The sequence below is a fragment of the Euprymna scolopes genome, chromosome 15 (assembly GCF_053919585.1).
Source record: "Euprymna scolopes isolate OS-2025 chromosome 15, ASM5391958v1, whole genome shotgun sequence".
NCBI classification, from domain to species: domain Eukaryota; kingdom Metazoa; phylum Mollusca; class Cephalopoda; order Sepiida; family Sepiolidae; genus Euprymna; species Euprymna scolopes.
The window spans coordinates 100,563,510-100,585,079 of record NC_136496.1 but is presented as its reverse complement, the minus strand read 5'-3'; the positions used below and the strand labels follow the sequence as shown (position 1 = coordinate 100,585,079).

At 35.4% G+C, this 21,570-nt stretch overlaps 1 protein-coding gene across 1 annotated transcript in view; it reads left to right on the top strand.

Annotated features, from left to right (window-relative positions):
• Positions 1 to 19,425, top strand: part of LOC145294039 (uncharacterized) — an 87,656-nt gene extending 68,231 nt beyond the window's left edge. Inside the window, exons 8-11 of the mRNA XM_080141027.1 lie at positions 6,532 to 6,596; positions 11,941 to 12,070; positions 14,048 to 14,207; positions 18,834 to 19,425. Coding sequence (XP_079997153.1) covers positions 6,532 to 6,596; positions 11,941 to 12,070; positions 14,048 to 14,207; positions 18,834 to 18,837 — 359 coding nt within the window. The 3' untranslated portion in view covers positions 18,838 to 19,425. The remainder of the gene's footprint in view (positions 1 to 6,531; positions 6,597 to 11,940; positions 12,071 to 14,047; positions 14,208 to 18,833) is intronic.
• The last annotated feature ends 2,145 nt before the right edge of the window (positions 19,426 to 21,570 follow it).

Below are 21,570 nucleotides of genomic sequence, written 5' to 3'. Positions count from 1 at the left end.
ATATATATAACGAGTTCCTTCAGCTATAATCGAATTCGGAACCAAAACTTATAAAGAATTCGTCGTAAAAGTATTTATAAAAAATAGAAGTCCATAAAAATTGAACGGCAGTCACTCGGGTGTAAGCGTGACACTTAAAATAAATAACACACATGCCATCTATATAGATGATGATGATGATATCAAAGCGATAAACAAGATGAAGACGGCTAGAAGGGGATGGAAAGTAGAAATGTAAGCAGTAGGGAGAGGCTCAACAAGAAACAGGAAGAATTGAAGCAAAAAATAGCAGAAAAAGTGGCGAGATTGCGACGATATCTGTACAAATCTGAACAGTGCAAGCAAAACAGGACTTTTGAAAACATTAAAAGCCAATTTTGTCAGAATGTGTGCGGAGGAAAAAACACGAACAGAACAACTGGACCTAACAGAAACAAAACGCTACTGGAGCCAGATATAGGGAGAGCAACATTATTATAATAGAAATGCCGCATGTCTGAAAGAAACAAAGCAAGAGTCACAGTAAATCGATGAAAGGACAGAAAATGAAATCAGCAAGGAAACAATCAAGACAACGCTCCGAAAAATGGTAAACTGGAGAGCACCAGGCCACGACGGTGTACTGGTTTAAAAGTTCACATCACTACATGAAAGACTCATTCAAAACCTGAAAGCATGTATTTACGAAGCAGACGTGCTAGGATGGATGATCAAAGGTAGAACCACACTGGTGCAAAAAGATCTGGAAAAAGGAAACATCCCCAGTAACTACCGGCCAATAACATGCTTACTTATTAATATAGAAAATACTAACACCACAATTGGGGAGCAAATGTATTATTCTCTATATAATCGCGGAGGAAGAGAAAGGATGCAAGAAATGAGAAAGAGGAACACATGACCTATTATACAAAGACCAAAGGATCCAGAAGAGGGTTCAAACTAAATAAGAAGAATATAGCCATAGCATGGATAGACTACAAGAAAGCGTACGACAGGATCCCGTAAGCATGGCAAATAGAATGCCTGAGAATGTACAAAATATCAAGCAAAATTATCAATTTGATAGAAAATGCGATGAGAACAGGAAGACTTGAACTGGCACCTGATGGACAGTATATAACTGATATTAAAATACAAAGAGGGATCTTCTAGGGTGATTCCCTATCACCACTACTGTTCATCATAACCATGATGCCCTTGAACAATATGCTAGAAAGCTGGATACAACTAATACAGATAAAAGAATGAACAACCTAATGTGCATGGATGACCTGAAATTGTTTGCAAAAACAAACACAGAACTCGAGATGCTAATAAACACAACCAGAATCTTCACCTAGGATGGAATTCGGCATGGAAAATGCGCACAACTGATCATGGTGGGGGGGGAAACTGGGAGCAACGAAAGATATAGCACTACCCGATCAAACTGAGATGAAGGCACTAGGTGAACACGATAACTACAAATACTTGAAAGTGCTAGAAGCAGGCACTATCAAAGCACCAGAAATGAGAAAAAAATTGGAAAGGAATACCTTAGAACAACAAGAGAACTCCTCAAAAGTAAACCATACAGTAGCAACCTAATTAAAAGTATAAACACATGGGCAGTGTCACTAATAAGATACTCTAGACCGTTTAAAGGTTCGACCAAAGAAGAACGGAGGAATTCTGACTAGAAGATTAGGAAACTTATTAAAATACACAATGCACTACACCCAAACGATAATATTGACCGACTATATGTGAAAAGGAAAGACGGGGGAAGAGCACAGGTTTGTATAGAAGATTGTGTAACAAACATAACAAAATATTTTAAAAATATACAAATGCAGAACACCGAAAGAATAATTATCACAGCAAGAGACGAGAAGTCTCAGGAAACTTAGGCATGAAAACTGAATCCCTAGTAACAGCCGCACAAGATAACGCGATTAGAGCCAACCTTGCTACAGCAAGGATCAACAACATACAAGAAAACAGCAAATTTCGATTCTGTGTACAAAGAGACGACACAATAAATCACATAATAAGTGAATGCAGCAAACTAGTTCAACAAGAATATCAAAATAGACATGATCAAGTGGGGGAAGACAGTACACTGGCAGTTATGCACACAACTGCATCATGAACACCCAGACAACTGGTACAAGCACAAAATGGCAGCAGTACTGGAAAATAAAAGTCAAAATATCCTATGTGACATAAATCTATCAAAATAAGAAAACCGGATGTTGTGAAAGTTAACAAGAAGGGAAGATCGTGCCAGATTGTAGATTTTGCCGTTTCGGCAGACCACAGGTTAAAGATCAAGAAGACGGAGAAGCAGAGCAAATACACGAAACTGGTCAGAAATCTCAAAGGGATATAGAAGATGAAGAAAGTCCAGATAACACCACTAATAAGTAGGAACGCTAGGAATATTACCGAAAAACTTTGGAAAAAGAATAAGAGAGATTGGAACCGGGGGGGGTGAGAAGATACAACGGATATTAACAATGAAAACTTCAGAAATATTAAGGAAAACTCTTGAATGCGGAGACTAACATATATGAGTTACAGACACAAACTGGACATAGAAAAACTGCTACTTAAAGCACAAAGGAACATCACATGGAATCATGAAAACTGAAACGGTAAAATCCCCCCCTCCACGCTCCTGCCTTCGCTTCTGTTTGTATGTGTGCGTATGATACTATAAACTGGCGCCACATCAAATTAGTGAGGAAGGTCAAAGAGGATGGAAAAACCGAGGAGAGAAAGCACTAGCCAGACAGAGGAGAGAGTACTGACCAGATTTCCGCTGGATGAGTGCAAAGAGGACTGGAACCTTGGGTGATCTTATTACCACCCAAATTCCAGTGAAAACCAGTGGTCGCTGCCAACGAAAAATCAATGGTAAGCGGTTGTTCTGATAACGCAAATTCATCTGATAAGGTTATCGAAAGTGGTGGAGAGTACTGGAAATATGGGGAGACTTGTTGTCAGTCAGTCTCTAGATAATACCATAAGAGAAACTTTTGATGATGGCTTGGATGACTACTCCGAGGAGTAATATAATAACAATAATAATAATAATAATAATAATAATAATAATAATAATAATAATAATAATATCTTTAGTACCCATGAATGAGGAACTGCTGTTATACTTGACTAGAATCTAAATGAATTAGAATGTGTCATGTGGACTCAAATGTTTGAATATTTTCGAAATAGACCGCAACACCCCAACACCTCAACACCCGAATGAATAGTATGAAGAATTGGGAAACCAATTTAACTTCAGTAATTGTTGCATTAGGTAAAATAAAAAAATTAAGAAAGGGAGTTTCCAAGCGATGGTGTTTCCCCCTTGTTTTTTTTTTATCATCAGTTTGATTCGGTTGGCATTTCTTTTACGGAATGTGAAAGCAGAATATGAATTTGGAAAATGACTTCCTTCAGCCAGCTATCTACTATTCATGGATGAATACGGTCATATTGTTTAGTAATGGCATAAGGGTGGAATTTAGCATCACCAAAATGTGCTATTCTTGTAATAAAAAGAGGCAAGCTCATCCACTCAGATAGCCTTGAAATTTCAACAACAGACCTGATAAAGAGTGTTTACAGCGAGAGAGGCTACAAATATTTGGGGATACTGGAAGTCGGTAAGATTAAAAACATGAAAATGAAAATTCAGAAGATTAAGGGTTATTCTTTAATCGCACCTCCACAATCAGAATACAGTATATGTCATCAATACCAGAACAGTAACTATCATTCGATATACCATTAGTATACTTAACTGAAATGTAGATAAATGAACATGTTTGAACGCAAAAACACGTAAAATGCTTAAATTTATGTGATTTTTTGTTAAGAAAGGAGATTACATCGATTGTATCTACACAGAAAAGAAGGTGGTCGATACTTATTAAGTGCTGAAGATGTGGGAGATATAGATGAAAGAAGTCGAACTAAATATATTTCTAAACGTAATGAAACTTTTCTTCATGAAGTGAAAAGGGAAAAGATATTGAGACCTGTAGTGAAAAAGGGTCAGATGTTGCAAGAGAAGGTGGAAATTATTTGGAAAAAAAACTACACAAGGTTTCCTTCACGAATACTAAATTTAGAAATAATGACAGTTGGAATTGGTTGGTTACGGATGATCGTAAAATATCTACTGAAAGCACTTTAATTGTAGTGCAGGAAGAAGCCACTCGAATTAGATCCATCAAACGCTACATCGACAAAACTGCAGAATCACTGATGAGCAGATTGTGTAATGAAAAGGGGGGAAAAAGTATCGCAGATTATATGAAAATACCTTATGCTAGCTCTACATCAATATAAATAATGGAAACACTACAAAGTCGCTCAGGTCCTACACGGGAATATATGCAAACTTTATGAATTAGACCACAATTAGAGATAGTATAAGCATAAACCAGAAGTTGGAAAATGACGTCAAACTTCTTTGGAACATGGACAAACAAACTGATAAAGTCCTTGAATATTTCAATCTCGACATATTTTGTCTTAAAAACAAAAGAACTTGCATAATCCTTGATATAAGTTGTCGTTTCAATACCACCGTGTAAGAGAAAAACATGACAAAATAAATAAATGACAAGAACTGTAGTTGGAATTAAACTATGGAAATGTAAAGAAGACAAGGTAATCCCACTGAGTCCATAACGAAAAGCCACCATAAATTACTTAATCAAATTGACGAGATAATTTCTTTTCCCAACTTTGAAAATGGCTTACCTGTTAGGAACGGCGAAAGTGTTAAGATACAGTTTGAATATCTAACGTCAAAGGAATTGACCTGATGTTGAAGAAATAAATCCAACTAAAAATTTACAAAAGTTGAGATTCCAATAATAATAATAATAATAATAATAATAATAATAATAATAATAATAATAATAATAGGAACAAGAAGAACAAGAATTAAAACTGAAACTGTGAAGTTATAACTTAACCTCCTACGTCCTCGCCTCTTTTTTGTCACCATAAATTGATGAAGGCGGATGGAAAGATGGAGGAGAGAAATCAGTAATCAGACCTCTACTGGATGAGAGCGAAGAGTATTGGGGCCTTTGAGAGGCTTATTGCTAACCAAATCCCGTTGAAGACCAGTAGTTACTATCAATAAGAAATCAATGGTAGACGACTTTTGCGATAACGTAAAATAATTTGCAAATGTTATCTAAAGAGATGGTGAGTACTGGAAATCTCAGGGGCTTGTCACTCAAACTCCAGAGCACACCACAGGCTGTTTTCAAAGAGAATTCTCAGATGATGGCCTGCGTGAAAACTCCTAGTGAGTAATAATAATAAAAAGAAAGTTAGGGATATATATATATATATATATATATATATATATATATATATATATATATATATATATATATATATATATATATATATATATGTAAGAATGTGTGTAAGGATATATCTATATATATATGTAAGAATATGTGTAAGAAATATTATTGTTTTTTAGTCTTGATAAGTGGTGACTCTTTTATGAAAAAAATGTCATTTCGAAACCAAAGATTTTTTTCTTAATTTGGATTATCCTAATAAATATATTTATCTGATAAGTTGCCAAATCAGATTTTTAAAAAATAACTTTTAAGATAGAATTAGATAAAATTATGACTAAACTTTTAAAAATAAATTAGGAAAACATTATAACAGTATACCACGACCTCATCTGACGACGTGTCCAGGTTATTACATTTTGAGTGCTTCTCCAGATTGACCCTAACATTCAAAAAACGAAAGTGCACAAAAATTTTATCATACATTTATGTGTTAAGTTAAAAAAAAACTGTACACCAAAATTTACATAAAGTATTTTTGTTTGTAAAAAATAAAATTTAGAAAGCCATTCTTAACAGTGAAGTTGTGGTTTTGGTGTTGTTTAATTTAATTTTCAGTTTAAATTATCTCCCTTGCCTATTGATTTTAATGGAAGGCAAAAATGGCCGCCAAGCAATTTTACTTATAAATTTCGTTTTCATAACAAAACTACTGAATTAATGTGCGTAGTTTTTGGTGCATTATCTTTTTTACACTTACCACATGTGTGTTGTCTTTTTTAAACCTAACACAGAAGTGCATAATAAAAAATGTTGTATCATTTTGTTTATTTTCTTTTTATGAGCAGTTTTTAATATTGGAGTAAACTAGAGATTCACTCATTTTTTTTCCTTGATAAACTTGATGATGTCATTTCGAAACCAAAGAGTTTTCATTAATTTGAATTATCCTAATAAATATATCTCTGCGAGAAATTGTCAGATCAGATTAGAAAAATCATTTGAAGATGAGACTGGATGAATTATTTAAAAAAAGAAAAGTAAATTAGGGATATATTTTAACTATGGTATTAGCAGAATTTATTTCGGGCAATGATTATTTAGTGTAGATATTAGACGCTAGGTAAAAAAAAAATAGAAATACCCCAAAGAAATAATTCACGAAATACAAAACAAACTAAGTGTGTGTTTTTCTACATAATTTTAGTACGAACAGAGATGGAATACGAAGTTGCCCGTCTTAACGTCGCCAATCACCAATCGATCAAGAAGGTAAGACGTTATTGTAATTTATTACTAACTGAGATTTGATGTAGGTCTGGATCCGAAAATATACTATTACTATGTTTAATGCGTAATTCGGTTTGCTATACTATTTCAGACTATTTTACTATCTTTCAACGCTCAATTCAGATGAATAATGTGTAGTATCTGTTCTTTAGTTATTATACTAAACATTTTAGATGTTAAATTCTCCTTTTCATAATGTACTATCTGTTCTGTTCTTCTTTGTGTCTTTGGAACATGTGGATGTACAACAGTTCCCCACTTTCTTACGCAGTCGTTTGGATTATTGCACAATATCTTTCAACCTGTACCCGTTTGGCAGTAGAGGGCAGACGAGGTAATGTTGCATCATATGGTTCTCCACTTCATATTCGTAGATGATTGGATCAGTATTATAGCCTAATCTGATCTGTCAGAAATGGGGTGGAGTGGTTTATGCAGCTTGAAGTCTTAAAATCCGAAATCGACATGAAAGGGAAAACAATGAAGCTCCCCTCCCACCTTGTGTGGTGACTCCTTCACAACTTTATGGCTAAACTTATCTGAGAGTTGCAACGAACTGGCTTGCAATGACAACTCGTCCTTGTAAACATAACAAAATAGTAGAACCATCAGTGAACAAACTAAAACTGACTAACTAAATAAAGGACCGACTAGAAGGATGTTTTTGTAATCTAGTCAATCCTATACAAATGTTGTCTCATCCAATGGATGGACAACAAACTGACACTATAAAATCAGTCGATCAAGCAATTAATGATTTCTTGCTTGAACGACCGTAATACAGAATTCCATCGCTACACCCCTCTACATTGAGTTCTGATAATTTAAAAAAAATCCTACAGATCATAGAAATTTTGGAATATCCCATTCTTGTTCTCGGGCAGTTGAGTTTTTTTTTTTGTTTTTGTTTTTGTTTTTGTTTTTTCACTGGGTCTAGAGTGATTCTGAAACGGATGAAGAGGAGATTCCGATTTCAGTAAGAGGTATCCTCTAGCCGTCGGGTCCACAACTATAATCTGATTTTTTGCAGAGATGTTGTTAGGAGTTCAACATGGTTGAGAAAGCCTCTTTTTCACTCAACTCGCTGGATCGTTATGTTATCATACCATTCTCCAAATCATTACCCCCTTCTTTTTGTGGGTGGAGGAGTAGATATTATAGTATCTATTTTGTTAAGTTTCTTAATTTTTTAGATGAGGATTGGTCATTTGTATTATTTGGATTGTTCGGACTACTGTTCTCATCTTGAGTGTCATTTTCACAACATTTCGTTCAATGTAACCTTCGACCTTCTTCAGGTATATCTTGTCGAGCTCATTTACTTCACGGGGGTAGCATGCTCTCGTTCCGTCTGTTATAGCTGGATAGAGGTCCTCAGTAATTCGCAATTGTATATTTTGGTCGCCTAAACTGAAAATTGAACCTAGAACCTCTAGGAGAATATCACTTTTACAATTGATTTTTCCAAGTACTCTAACCATTGCGCTACGTTCTGTCCAAATTCCCGAATTCGACATAAAAATTCCCGAGTTTGACGGGAACATTTCCGAGTTCGACAAGATACGCCTAAAGAAGGTCGAATGTTACATTGATCTATTCTGTGGTTATGGAACTATGTTCCCATTAATTATTCTGTACTTTGAGAAGACAATGTAGATGCTCTCTCGCCATATATACCAGAAAATATTTGACTTCTAATTATATAATTTTAGTTAGTTATAATAATGATTTTGTAAACCATTGCTAGACAAGTTATATTCTTGTCGAGGAAGACTTGTGTATTAACCCTGTACAGATTATAATTTATCCATACATGTGGCTCGGGCAAGTACTATTACCACTATGCCTTCCGGTGATAAGCCAAATCTTATATAAGTACAAGCATGTAAAAATATATAGATGTTAAAAATCATTGAAGAGTGAAATAGCCACAGCCAAAGGGAGGGTACAAAAATAACGAGAAAACGTATAGAGTCGCACAAGATAAGAGCTCGCGATTGGGGGGGGGATTATGATGGTGTAGTACGTAAATGGCAATCAGTAATTCTTTCACTTTCCAACGATCAGAGGTCGCTTGCACGGCAGCCGAGAAGACTGAACTCTGAACTACTTGCCCGGCTATTCACCTCCAACTCAACCTTAGACCACACAAAAATCTCCTTCACAAATTTCATTATATTGACACAAGTCACACTTGATGTCTTAGTAATCACACCTTCTCATTCCATGATATCATAAAAAGAAAACTTAGACACTTTCTTCCCCAGAACCGCTAGACTCTGGAATTCCATTCCAGGTCCCTACTTCCCCAACTGTACTGACATGCAGAAGTTCAAGTGTAACGTGAACCGACATCTTGCTGCCCAAATCCCAACATAGTGCCCCAGTAGTTGCTGCCCCTGATAGTAGCCCCCTACACCACAGTGGCAATGTGCCTTGTTTGGGGTGAAAATGTAATTTAAAAAAAACGTCCATGGCGTGTGGGTCTGATCTAATCTATTTAAGAAATACGCATTTCAGCTAGCCCTTTTACGTTCCAAGTTCTACAGCAAATGCCTTGCTGAATCGTTCTTTCCTGATAGCTGGAATGTACAAGAATTCTGCTGAAAGAAATCACCCGCTCAATTATCATCCTATCAGTTTCCTTGCTCTACTTCGCGAAAACGTTTCAGCCATTTATGAATCAAGGACTAGTCGAATACTTTGTAAAAACTAATGCTTCTTATCGACAGTATGGATTTAGGCAAGGTCGTTCTACTGTAGTTATATTAACGGTCATCTCTGACCACATTTACTATGCATTGTATGAGTCAGGGAAAGGTAATGCCGTAGCCCTTGTAAGGTCAAACCCTCCGACAAGGTTTGACATACAGAGCTTCTAATGAAAATTAAATCCAATGACATTACTGGACAAATGTTAAATATAATTAGACGCCTCTTAGACAAGAGGAAAATCCAGATTGTTCTTGATGATTGTACATCCAAACAACATGATATTAATGCGGGAGGGAATCAGTGGTCGATCCTTGGATATTTATTAATCCTGATATTTATAAGCAACACCCCTGATAACATCGTATCTGATATTTGTATATTTGCTGATGATACAACGCTCTACAATAGGCATTAGGAAAAAACGGATGTAGACATATCTAAAGAAATGGCAGAATTCTTAGAAAACAACCTCCAGTTCGTGGTGGAATGGGAATGTAAATAGATGGTAACATTTAATCTTACTACGACTAATTTTCCTTCGTTTAACAATTACAAGAAACCTTCTCAGTCATCGTTAACAATAAATAACACCCTACCTAAGAAGCTATCCCTGAAACTCGTTGGTTTAACATTCACAGGCAACATAAACTGGAACAAATACACTGAGAAGATTGCTAAGACTGCAGCAAGGAAGGTGGACTTCCTCTATCGTTCTAGAAAATTATTCACACCTGAAAGTATCCTTTGTTTCTAAAAGGCACCATTCACCTATGCCTTTACTATTATTGTCACATCTGGGCTGGTGTATCTGCCTCTCCCTCTTGGACAGAGTTCAAAAAAGAGTCTCTAATCTAATAGGCTCCAGATTATCAACCAAGCTCCAACTCCTGTCCTATCGTCGCAATGTTGCATCACGGTGCCTATTTTACAAGTATTTTAATGGAATGTGCTCCGATGAACTCATTGTACCCCCTCGGCGTAAATATCTCCGACAAACTCGTTTAGCAACAAAATCCTACCCTTCACTGTAAAGATCCCTAGTTGCCTGAAAGCCTTCTGTTCGAAGAGCTTTTTCCTAGGGCTTTTAGATTTTGGAATTCCCTCTCTGCTTCCTGCTTCCCTGGCTGTACTGACATGCAAAAGTTCAAATGTAAAATAAACCGACATATCGATCATCTCCTTACTAATCTCTAAACATGGTCCCTAATAGTAGCCCCTTAGGTCCAAGTAGCAATATGCTTTGTTTGGGATGAGCAATAGTATTTAAAAATGTTACTTTTTTTAATTAAAGTGTCCAGATAGTGGATACATCGGTGAAACAGCATTTGCTTTTAGTATTAGATTTGATAATCACAAATAAAACATATATTACTCTCAAATTGCCAAATATTTCAATCAAATAGAAGATACTCTAACTAATAGTTACTACATGTCAGTCCATACATACACATAAATAAAAAATAAACAAAATAGATTTTAAAATTAATTTCACAAATTAATTCTGGATTCTGATGTACGTGTTTTGATGTGATTTTTTTTATTTTTACGGACGATGAAGGATCTCGTTTTGATATGGGTGCTTGTGGATTGAAGAACTTATTTGGTTATTACAATATGGACGCGCGTACGTTAGTATTAAGAAACAAGTAAACGTTCTCTTTGCCCTTTCAGGAGAACCACTTTATACGAATCGACTTGTATATTAATGTGGATGACGTTCTTTTTTTCTTTTTACGAGGCGAGAAACGCCGTCTCCTTACTAACACCAATTATACCAATCGAGAATTCGCCGTTGACAATCAGTCTATCAGAGACTGGGCTATTGTGACGATGGTGGCTTTTTTTTTTTTTTTCGGGTTGTCTTATTTGTTCTGCTCAGCTCTAAGATGTCCACTCTTTCGTACCTTATCTTCTCGCGTTGTGGAATTAGTTTACAACTAATTGCCTGAGACACGCTCACCGATCGCGCTTTTCGGGAATTCTTTTATTGGATCAAAGTGCACTACTTTGTGTGCTGGCTTATCGTCATCGACCGCAGGCCTTGTGCCACATCTTTATGAATTAGAGAGGAAGGAAATTTCGGAGAGCATAAAGTGGACCTTGGGTTTGCTTTCGGCAGCCTCGTAACTTTTGCTTTTTATTATTTTGTTGCTTAGTCCTCACATTCCATGATCGGTATTTCTGATAAAGGGAGAAGAATTGCTGTTTTTCTTATTCAGAATCTATTACATCTAACACTTATCGTTGGCAAGTTTTTGACTTTGAAATATTTTTTTATCTCTTTACGTCAAGTGGTTTCATGTCGTGTTTGGAACAGTTTCCATAAAAAAAATACCTTCGTCGATTTTTCTCTTGGCTTTGGTAAAAAGCTAATGGCTACATTTCGACTAAAAGAAAACTTTTTTCTAACGAAGCAATAATTTGTGAAGGTGTTCTATTACAGAGTTTAGCGTCAACTCTTCACCAACGGATGAAGAGTTGTAGAAATGAGCATTCACATATTGTAATCAATCAAACAAACAAACAAATAAACCGTAATAATAAAACAGGTGGGCAATTATAAAAAGGCAAACCTCACTAATTATATTCCGTCTTTCGCTTCTGTTTTTAGGATATTCCAAGCAAAAAGAAGAAAATCGAAACGAATAAAGAAGCGCTACGAAAAACACGAATTGAATTAAGAAAAAGAGGCGAAAGCATAGTAAACCACATGAAATACAGCTGGAATGACGTCTACTACAGTAAGCAATAATATAACTTATTTTCAAATTCAAGAGAACAATTTTTATGCATTTATTTATTTATTTATTTATTAGCTTGAGTGTTATCCTCGTTTTCATAGTTGACGTTTCGGTCAACTATTCCTGTGGCCTTCGTCAGGTAGTTAACCGCGACATCTATGACAGAATAGGTAAGAGTATTTCCTATTTCCAAGCTGACTAGATCAACGAAAGGGAGTATCCCGAGTGGATAGATTGATGAATAGTATTTAAATATGACTACGATAGAACACTTTCGTGTGAATTGTTCTACTAACTTGTGATACATATAATATGTGTGTGCGTGTGTGTGTGCACGTGTATACATGTGTGTATGTGTATAAAATTAAAAAACATATAAAAACAGAACAAATACAACTATTATTCAAATTTGAACATAGAATTATAGGAAACAGATTCACAAAATTCTGGTATCTGCAGAAGCTCTCACACACAAACACAGCCCGTTGCAGTTTCCAGTAATAATATCTACATGGCGAATTGTCGCCCATTGTTAGTTATATAGCTCTTATAACTAACGCTTGTCGGCGCAACTCCCTTTTGCCACGTGATCTCTTTTCAAACATGGGTTTTTAAGCTCCGGCTATTCTGATAGATGTCTTGGGTTGTTACCAAATGCCTTCTCCAAGGTCAACGGACCGTAATTTTATGAACTCGAGTTCAAATGGATTCGAGTTTGACATTCAAACCTTTACAAATTGAACATTTCATTCATAAGTAAAAATGTACGATTGTCATATTTGTGCTGTTTTCACAAATAAATAATAATAATAATAATAATTGTAATGAAATGAAGTGATCGTTGTTTCTACATCTCATTTATCTTCTCACCTTGCTCCACTATAGAATTGTCTATTTATTTGTTCATTGAACAAATTTTAAGTCCTTATATCCTGGGCATTACATGGCAGGACAAAGTCAATAACACTGGGGCGTGCTAGGTGCTTCGGCGTGCTCCACCTCTGTCAGCGCAACCTCCGCTGTCCACCGGATGGATAACGGGGCGTATCCCCAAGGCTGTCTTGTGTGGCGAGCTGGCAACAGGGCAGCGTCCCAGAGGTCGCACGGCTCTCTGTTACAATGACGTATGCAAACGCGACCTGAGACTGATGGGGATCGACCCGGGCAGGTGGGAGCAGCTGGCAGATGGCCGCGACGGCCTGGCGGGATGCTATACGACAAGGAGGTGGGGAGTAGAGATGACAACAGAAACATGATGCTGGAGAACAGGAGACGGCGCAGAAAGTAGCGCTAAGAGGCTGCAGAGCCCAGCATACCGCACTTCTTCTTGTGCTCATGCAACAGAGACTGTGATTCCCGAATAGGGTTCCAAAGCCACGCTCGAAGATACCCAAAGACAATCCCGCTGAAATAGCAAGGCGCATGTCATTATCTCCCGAGATAGAAGATTGCCTGTTACTACTGCAATATCTGGACATTTCAAAGTAATAAAGTTTACTTCTCTTCGAGATAAAAGCTCTTGTGAATATATATAGTAATAAAAGATATTTCAAATTATTATTTGCAAATGATGTTCTGCGTAAGTCTGAGATCGGCGTTTCCATTCTCTTTGTGTTATTTTTTACTATATATTTATTGATTCTTGAGTAAGATTTTTTTGTGATGAGAAACCTAGGGCTATGCTACCTCAAATCTGATTGGATGTTGTGAAACAGTCAATCAAATACAATTTAAAGTGTGTTTAAATGTTTCCAGATAATTGGCGCTCTTTCTCTTTAAGTGGACAGGATATTCCAGTGAATGGTAATTCGGCGATGTTATTGTTTTCTGGGTTCCATTTTCACATTCATCTTTTAAATTTGTTTTCAGCTTTGGGGAGCTGATTTAAAATTTTCTCTGAGTTTACCCACCCCCCTTTTTTTTCATTTATTCGTTTGTATGTTCTTATATGAAAGTGATGTCTTATTCTTTTTACAGAAAACGAGGATTCTGCGTTGAATATTGAGGCATTGAAAGAGGAATTTGAGGACCCGGCTGTTGACTATAGTGACAGTGATGGAGATGACGATGTGATCACTCCTCAGGAAGAACCCGAAATGCAAGTGAATTTAGAAAGGCTCAAAAACATTAGTCAGAAGTATGTAACAAATCATTATTTGACAAGCCATACGAATTTTAAGGATCACATTTTTTTTAATGTCTATCAATACACATTGCATTAAATTTTTAATGTCTACAATACTCATTGCATTAAATTTTAATGTCTATCAATACACATTGCATTAAATTTTAATGTCTATCAATACACATTGCATTAAATTTTAATGTCTATCAATACACATTGCATTAAAATATGTAACCTTGCTGTGATGGAACAGGGGGTGGAGCTTGGTTGATAGCATGAGACGTATCAGATTTGAGACTTTTTTTAGACACTATCGAACCACATTGCTTGGCAAACTTTCACAAAATACACTTGGCTAACTACAACCACTATATTTGATTTTCCCCACTCTCCATCTGTGCCTAAAATAAACGCAGATTCCATGAAAAAAAAAAGCTTCTTTCCAGAACTGGTCGCTTTTGGTACACTGTTCCACTGACATGCTTCCCGGCTAAATACAACATGGTAGCGTTCAAATCTAATGTAAACAAATTCCTGTTATGTCGTCCTAATAAATAATAAAATTCTACGCAATTTACGCCATTAACGATTACTACAACTACCACCTTACATTCATTAACCCTTATCCTCGAGTGACCTTCTGGCCTTGATAAATGGTGACTCCCAAGTAAAAAATAAAGTATGCAACATTGCGGTCATGGACAGGGGTAGAACTTAGTTGATAGTGTGAGACTCTTTTTAGATTTGAGACTCTTTTTTAGACATTGTCTAAAGGGGGGGGCTCGTGATAAACGCACAAGTTCAGATTTGGCAAGAATTCAATGAATGGGCGAATGATAACTATCCCATCCTATATCTCGCCATTCGCCCATGCATAAGGTGTGAGCAATTTCCGAGCATAGTAGAGGGAGCCTAACTTGTTTGCAGCAGCTTTGGCGATTACGCAATGTATTTGTTTCAATTAATGGGCCTGTTATATTATGAGGAGATCCGAAAGCAACCGTGGAATTGTAACAGCTCTGCTAGAAATTTTGTTCGACTGTCCCTCCGTCATCATTTTTTAACGTAATAAATACATTGCAGTATTTGTCTCATTTCGTCATATTTTTTTTTCTTTTCTTCTTTTTTTTTCTTTTTTTTTTTTCTTTTTTTTTTAATATTGTACCAGTATGAATTAATAAATTCTCAACAAAGAAAGCGAATGCCATGATCGGAAATTGAAACCAAAACTTTGAGATTTCCATTTGGAGTTTCTACACACTTATTTCGATTTTCTTTCAAACTAGCAGGCAACCCGTCGTTGCCAGGTCGTAATATATGTTTAAATATGATATTTTAATTCATGCAGATTATATATTTATTATTATCAAGACAATTCTCGAGATCATTATATATAACCTAATATATAGCAGAAAGACCAAACCTATATATATATATATATATATATATATATGTATATATATATATATATATATATATATATATATATATATATATATATTAAGCCCCCCTCTTTGGATAGAGCACTGTCGTAAATAATCTCACCCACTACTTAATTGGCTGAAAATGCGAAGCTCGTGGTTTGTTTGTTTACGAACAGGCGATGTGAGCACTATTAAATAGACATTCCGACGGGCGTCGATTCCATGGTCAACACGACCGTTCTAGGTTCAATCCTTGGCTTGGGAGAGATGCTAGTCTAGCGGCACTGATGACTTGTGATACAACGAAACAGGACTGTATGTCGATGATTATATATATATATATATATATATATATATATATATATATATATATATATATATATATATATATATATATATATATATATATGTTTATATATAATTTTTACTATAATAATCAAATACCTACAGACACTAGTGTTTCATCCTTTCGGGAATCTTCAGTGCATGGTGTCACGATTAACACCAGTCGACAGATTCAAATCCGACTAAACGAGCCATCTCTGGCTCGATTAGCAAAGACTGTATCCAATCGGCTACCATTAACCGCATATCTTCTTTTTTCTTTTCTTCTTTTTTTTCTTTTTTTTTGCAAGAAATAACACTGAATTTAAATATTTTATTTTTAAATGTTTTTTATGTCAGCTACAGTGATCTAATTATTATACGATGATCTATGCATAAGAGCTAAATTGACCGAATAATTCAACTGAAAGTACTCGACCATAAGAAACAAGTTTCTTAAAGGGGTTGACATAATTATTTACTATAATAATTAAATACCTACAGACACTAGCGTTTCATCATTTCGGGAATCTTCAGTGCTGGGTGTCACGATTAACACCAGTCTATAGATTCGAACCCGGCAACATATATGTGTGTGTGTGTGTGTGTGTGTGTGTGTGTGTGTGTGTGTGTGTGTGTGTGTGTGTGTGTGTGTGTGTGTGCGTGTGTGTGTGTGTGTGTGTGTGTTACTTAGGCCATATTTATTTGACTAATAATACGATATCTGAAAGCGTTTCGTTCAAAGTCCTCTCATGAAACATGAAGACATTTCGAAGATTGCTTAAAAGAAGGTGAGCTTAAAAGAAGGTAAGCTCCCTATACCGTACAAGAAAATAACTCACACCTGACAATATTCTGTATCTCTACAAAACCACCATTCGCCCAGGCTAGGAGTATTGCTGTCACATCTGGTCTGGTTCATCTACCAGTAGTCCCTCACTCCCATACAGAGTCCAAAAAAGAGTCTCGAACATATGTTTCACACTCTCAACCAAATCCCAACCTGTCCCATCGCCGCAATGTTGTATCCCTGTGTCTGTTTTGCAAGTATTTAATGGAATATGTTCTGATGAACTCGTAGCATTTGTGCCCCCTCGACGTGTATACCCCTGACTAACCCGACAAGCATCAAACTTCCACTTCTTCGCAGTAGAAACCCCTAGAAGTTTTCTATACTCATAGTGTATTCCCTCGGACTATAAGACTTTGGAATTCTCTCCTTATTTCCTGCTTCCTAGACTGCACTAACCTGCAGAAGGTTAAATGTCATGTGAATAGATATATCGCTGCTCAACTTCCCACAGTTCCCTGTTTGACACGATCCCAACTAGTTGTCCATTATGTTAAAAATGGCAATATACCTTGTTTGGGGCGAAAAAGAGTAAAAAAGTACAAAAATATTCCAACCTCTCGAAAAACGAGTTCTCACGACAATCATCTTTACATTCCTATGAAATGTAGCACGGGGCGAAGCCGAATGGAGGTTCTCGAATGTCACTCCTGAATTGTGAGCCGGTGCAAAATTTAGGCTTTCGAGCTCAATCCCGAAATTCTTAACCATCATGTCGAACATATGAATAATTTTGGTGTTAATGAAAGCCATGTTCACGTGCTTATCGTCAAGAATGTCCCAGAGAAATCATCAAGTAGTCGTATTACCAACACGTTTACACACGGGACCTATACGTTGTATACAGTCTACTTCGCAAAGGAGACCAAGACAAATAATAACTTTTTCATGCAACAACGACATTTATTTCCTCATTCTCTCGTCACTCGTGATTTCGCGTTACGGCTATGACATCTCCCACGTTATCGTCTTCTCTAACGTGCTCCCTCTCTCTCTCTCCTTTTTCCTTACAGTGACGTCATTTCGCATTTCGTATGCATTTGCATTGCATACGTGCATCCGCGCTCTGTTACAGCATCTTTACTGGTCGAACTCGTTTTCGAAAAGTAGGACAATGTGAAAATCTAAAATAAAATTTAAAAAACTGGCCAAAATTTTGCTAATCGAGCCAGAGATGACTCGCGTTGCCGTGTTTGAATCTATCGACTGGTGTAATCGTGACACCCTGAACTAAAGATTGCCAAAAGGATGAAACACTAGTGTCTGTAGGTATTTAATTATTATAGTAAATAATTATATATATATATATATATATATCGAGAATTGTCTTGATAATAATAAATACGTAATCTGCATGAATTAAAATATCATATTTAAGCGTATATTACGCCCTGGCAACGGCGGGTTGCCTACTAGTTTGAAAGAAAATCAAAATAAGTGTGTAGAAACTCCAAATGGAAATCTCAAGGTTTTGGTTTCAATTCCGACCATGGCATTCGCTTTCTTTGTTGGGAATTTATGAATTTATACAAGTACAATATGTATAAGATATAATATATGTAACAAATTCATACAAGTACATTTATACAAGTACAATATGTATAATATATAATATATGTAACAAATTCATTTGTAAAAATTACATTCTTCTAGAGGTTCAAGGTTCAATTCTCAGTACGGGCGACACTTTAAATACAGTTGCGAATTACTTAGGACTTTTACTCAGCATGGCTGACGAAACAAGAGCATGCTACTCCTGTGAAGTAAATAAAGGGCTCCGTTCGAAATTCTGCGAAGATTCCCATCTTTGACAGAAAGATTTCCTAGTGTGATAAGTTTTACCTGAAGAAAGTCGGAGGTTACATCGACTGAAATGTTGAGATGAGAATAGAATCCAAATAAAAATCTAAGTAACATAAAATTGGAATCTTATTTAAAATGTTTAGCAGTGATTACCAGTCCAAGAATTTCTGACTATTGCCGCCAAATATTCACATAAGCACTCTTTATTTACTCTGGTTTTCTTCCTTTCTATTTCAGATAAACGTACGGGGTCTACATCGGTTAACACCCATCAACGACCCGTGAAACATTGGGCGAAACTTAGCTACATTATTAAAACACATTCAGGAATCGAAGGCGGCCATTGAAAACGTGTCGAATTGTTACCATCGAAATATTTTATTTTTTTATGGAAGAAACATTTTTTAAAAATTGATTACAAGTAATTGAAAACAAGACAACAAGCGTGAAAGGATTGTAAAACTCCGGAGACAATTATACAAAAGAGGAGAAACGTTTAAAGGACATTTTAGTGCAGTCTATTAACATTTTTTGGATGTAATATTTATATGTATCTATATATTAATACCGTACTACCTTAAAGTACGTACGTATGTACGTACGTACGTGTGCCATGGCTTCCAGATTATAAATTATTCAATCAGGAAATCCCTTAATCGCTTAGACTACGCTGGCTGTTAATTTTTTAACACCTACTTTTCTATTACAAACAACTGCGACAATGGCGCTCAATGACTATGGAATTCTTCTTTGCCCTGCATTAATCAATGAATGAAACCGATGCTTGAATGTTTGTATTGTTTTTTTATAAAAAAAATTCCTTTTCAAAGGCCTTAGATATGATTTTATGTGATATGAAAAAAAATCATACCCATCGTAGGCAATGTGTGTAAAAACACCATCGTAGCTTAAGAGTTAAAAAAGATGGTAGAAGATAACATACTACGAAAAATAAATTAATATATAGATACATTAATTTATCCTTCGTAATATGTCATCACCTCCGATCCTCTTTTTAACAAATAGGATCTCCCGATCACCGAAGACGTAATGTAAAAAAAATAAATAAAATAATATAAAAAATATTTAAAAAAATAATATAATAATGATATCGCTTTTAGTCCGTACATGAAATTAAAATATATCTTTTTGGTTTTCTGGCTAGGATCTAAGGGTAGTATCTGTTCTGTCTAAAGATGTTATAATAATATCGTGGGGGGTCCGTTCGCGCCGGGCGTCCATACAATGGAAATATGTCATAGACTCCTATAAGAATATTGGAGATAAACCGTAATAACCACATATATTCTGATACGACATTAACCAGATTACTTAGATAAATACTTTTACAGTTTTAACAAAAGGGTTACAATAATATTGAGGGGTTTCCGTTCACGCTGAACGTCCACAGAATGTCCAGCAGCAATATATTACATATGAAAGATGCCGGTGTGGAATTTCCACAGGCCCCGCTAGTATTTATAAATATGGGTAACTCTCTTGTTTTATGAAAGACATAAGTTTAACATCAGTTTCTAAAGTGAAAGATATCCGCAAAACTTAAGAAAAATAATAGACAAAAGAAGAAAAAAACAATAACATTTTAAACGACGAAAGCCCTTTTTTAGTGCAACGTAAGTTTTAAAAAAAGTATTCAAAAAGTGAACAATTATGCTAGAAATGACGTCACTTGGGTTGTAACTATGGAGATAATGACGTCAAAAACTCGAGCCAAATAAAATGCTTCTTAAGTTTAGCCGTGGCATCAGGGATTTTTAGTCGCATACTTTGGATAGAGATAAGGAGACCAGGATATGATAGATAAATAGACAAACAATCAAAAATATGTACACAGCGCATATTTTTGTCATTAAAATATTATTCTCGGTATTTAGAAACGAAAGTGTGAACCCGGATATCAGAAATCCGAATATAAGAAAAACAGATACAAGAGAGATTTTCTCTGGTCCCAAATCAGAGCCTGTGTTAATGTGCTATGTAACCCGGATATAAGCGAGTTGCGAGGACCCACGGGAAAGTCTCTTCCACTGTCATATCTTTGAGAACTGCGACGTAGTTCTGGTTACAGACATAAAGAGACAAAAGAAGTATTATGATAAAATGAAATAAATCCACAGAACTGGGTAAACAGATTAATACAGAAAAAAAAAAGTAGGCTTTCACCGAAATGTTTGAAACCTCCAACTTACTACGTTATAACAAAGAGTGAGCAAGTGACGCAAATTAATAACGATTTTTCCCCCTCGCTTCTTTTTCTTATTTCAGACAATCCCAACGTAGAAGGTTCTTACCTCTTTGCATACGTCACTTAATCGCGTCACTCTTATTCATATGTCTTTTAGCTTATATGGAGAGATGAAGTGGGGGAATGTAAAAAGTTAAAATTCGTTAAGTTTATTGAGTAAAAACCATTTGTAAACTGGCAATCAATACTTTGCTAAAATCCACTTAAAAATTACTTAGTTTTGCTCAGACAATTGATTATTATTATTATTATTATTATTATTATTATTATTATTATTATTATTATTATTATTATTATTATTATTATTATTATTATTATTATTATTATTATTATAAATAAATAAATAAATAAATAAAAATAAAAAAAATAAATCTATGAAATTTTTCGTAAATTATGTACAATATAAATTACAAAATTTTTAGTTAATGTTCCTATTATTTTTATATTTGACTAGCTGGACGCCCGGCGTTGCCCGGTCGTACAATACGCTTAAACGTGATGTTTTAATTTATTTTAAACATGATATATTAGTTTCTGGGCTAATTCGCAAAAAAAAATATTAATAATAATAATAATAATAATAATAATAATAATAATAATAATAATAATAATAATGATAGTATCGTTTATTGAATTCCGTCTGTGTTTGTTTAAAATATCACATCAGCTGATATTTGGGCCTGACGATAAATTCTCTGGAAAAGTCAC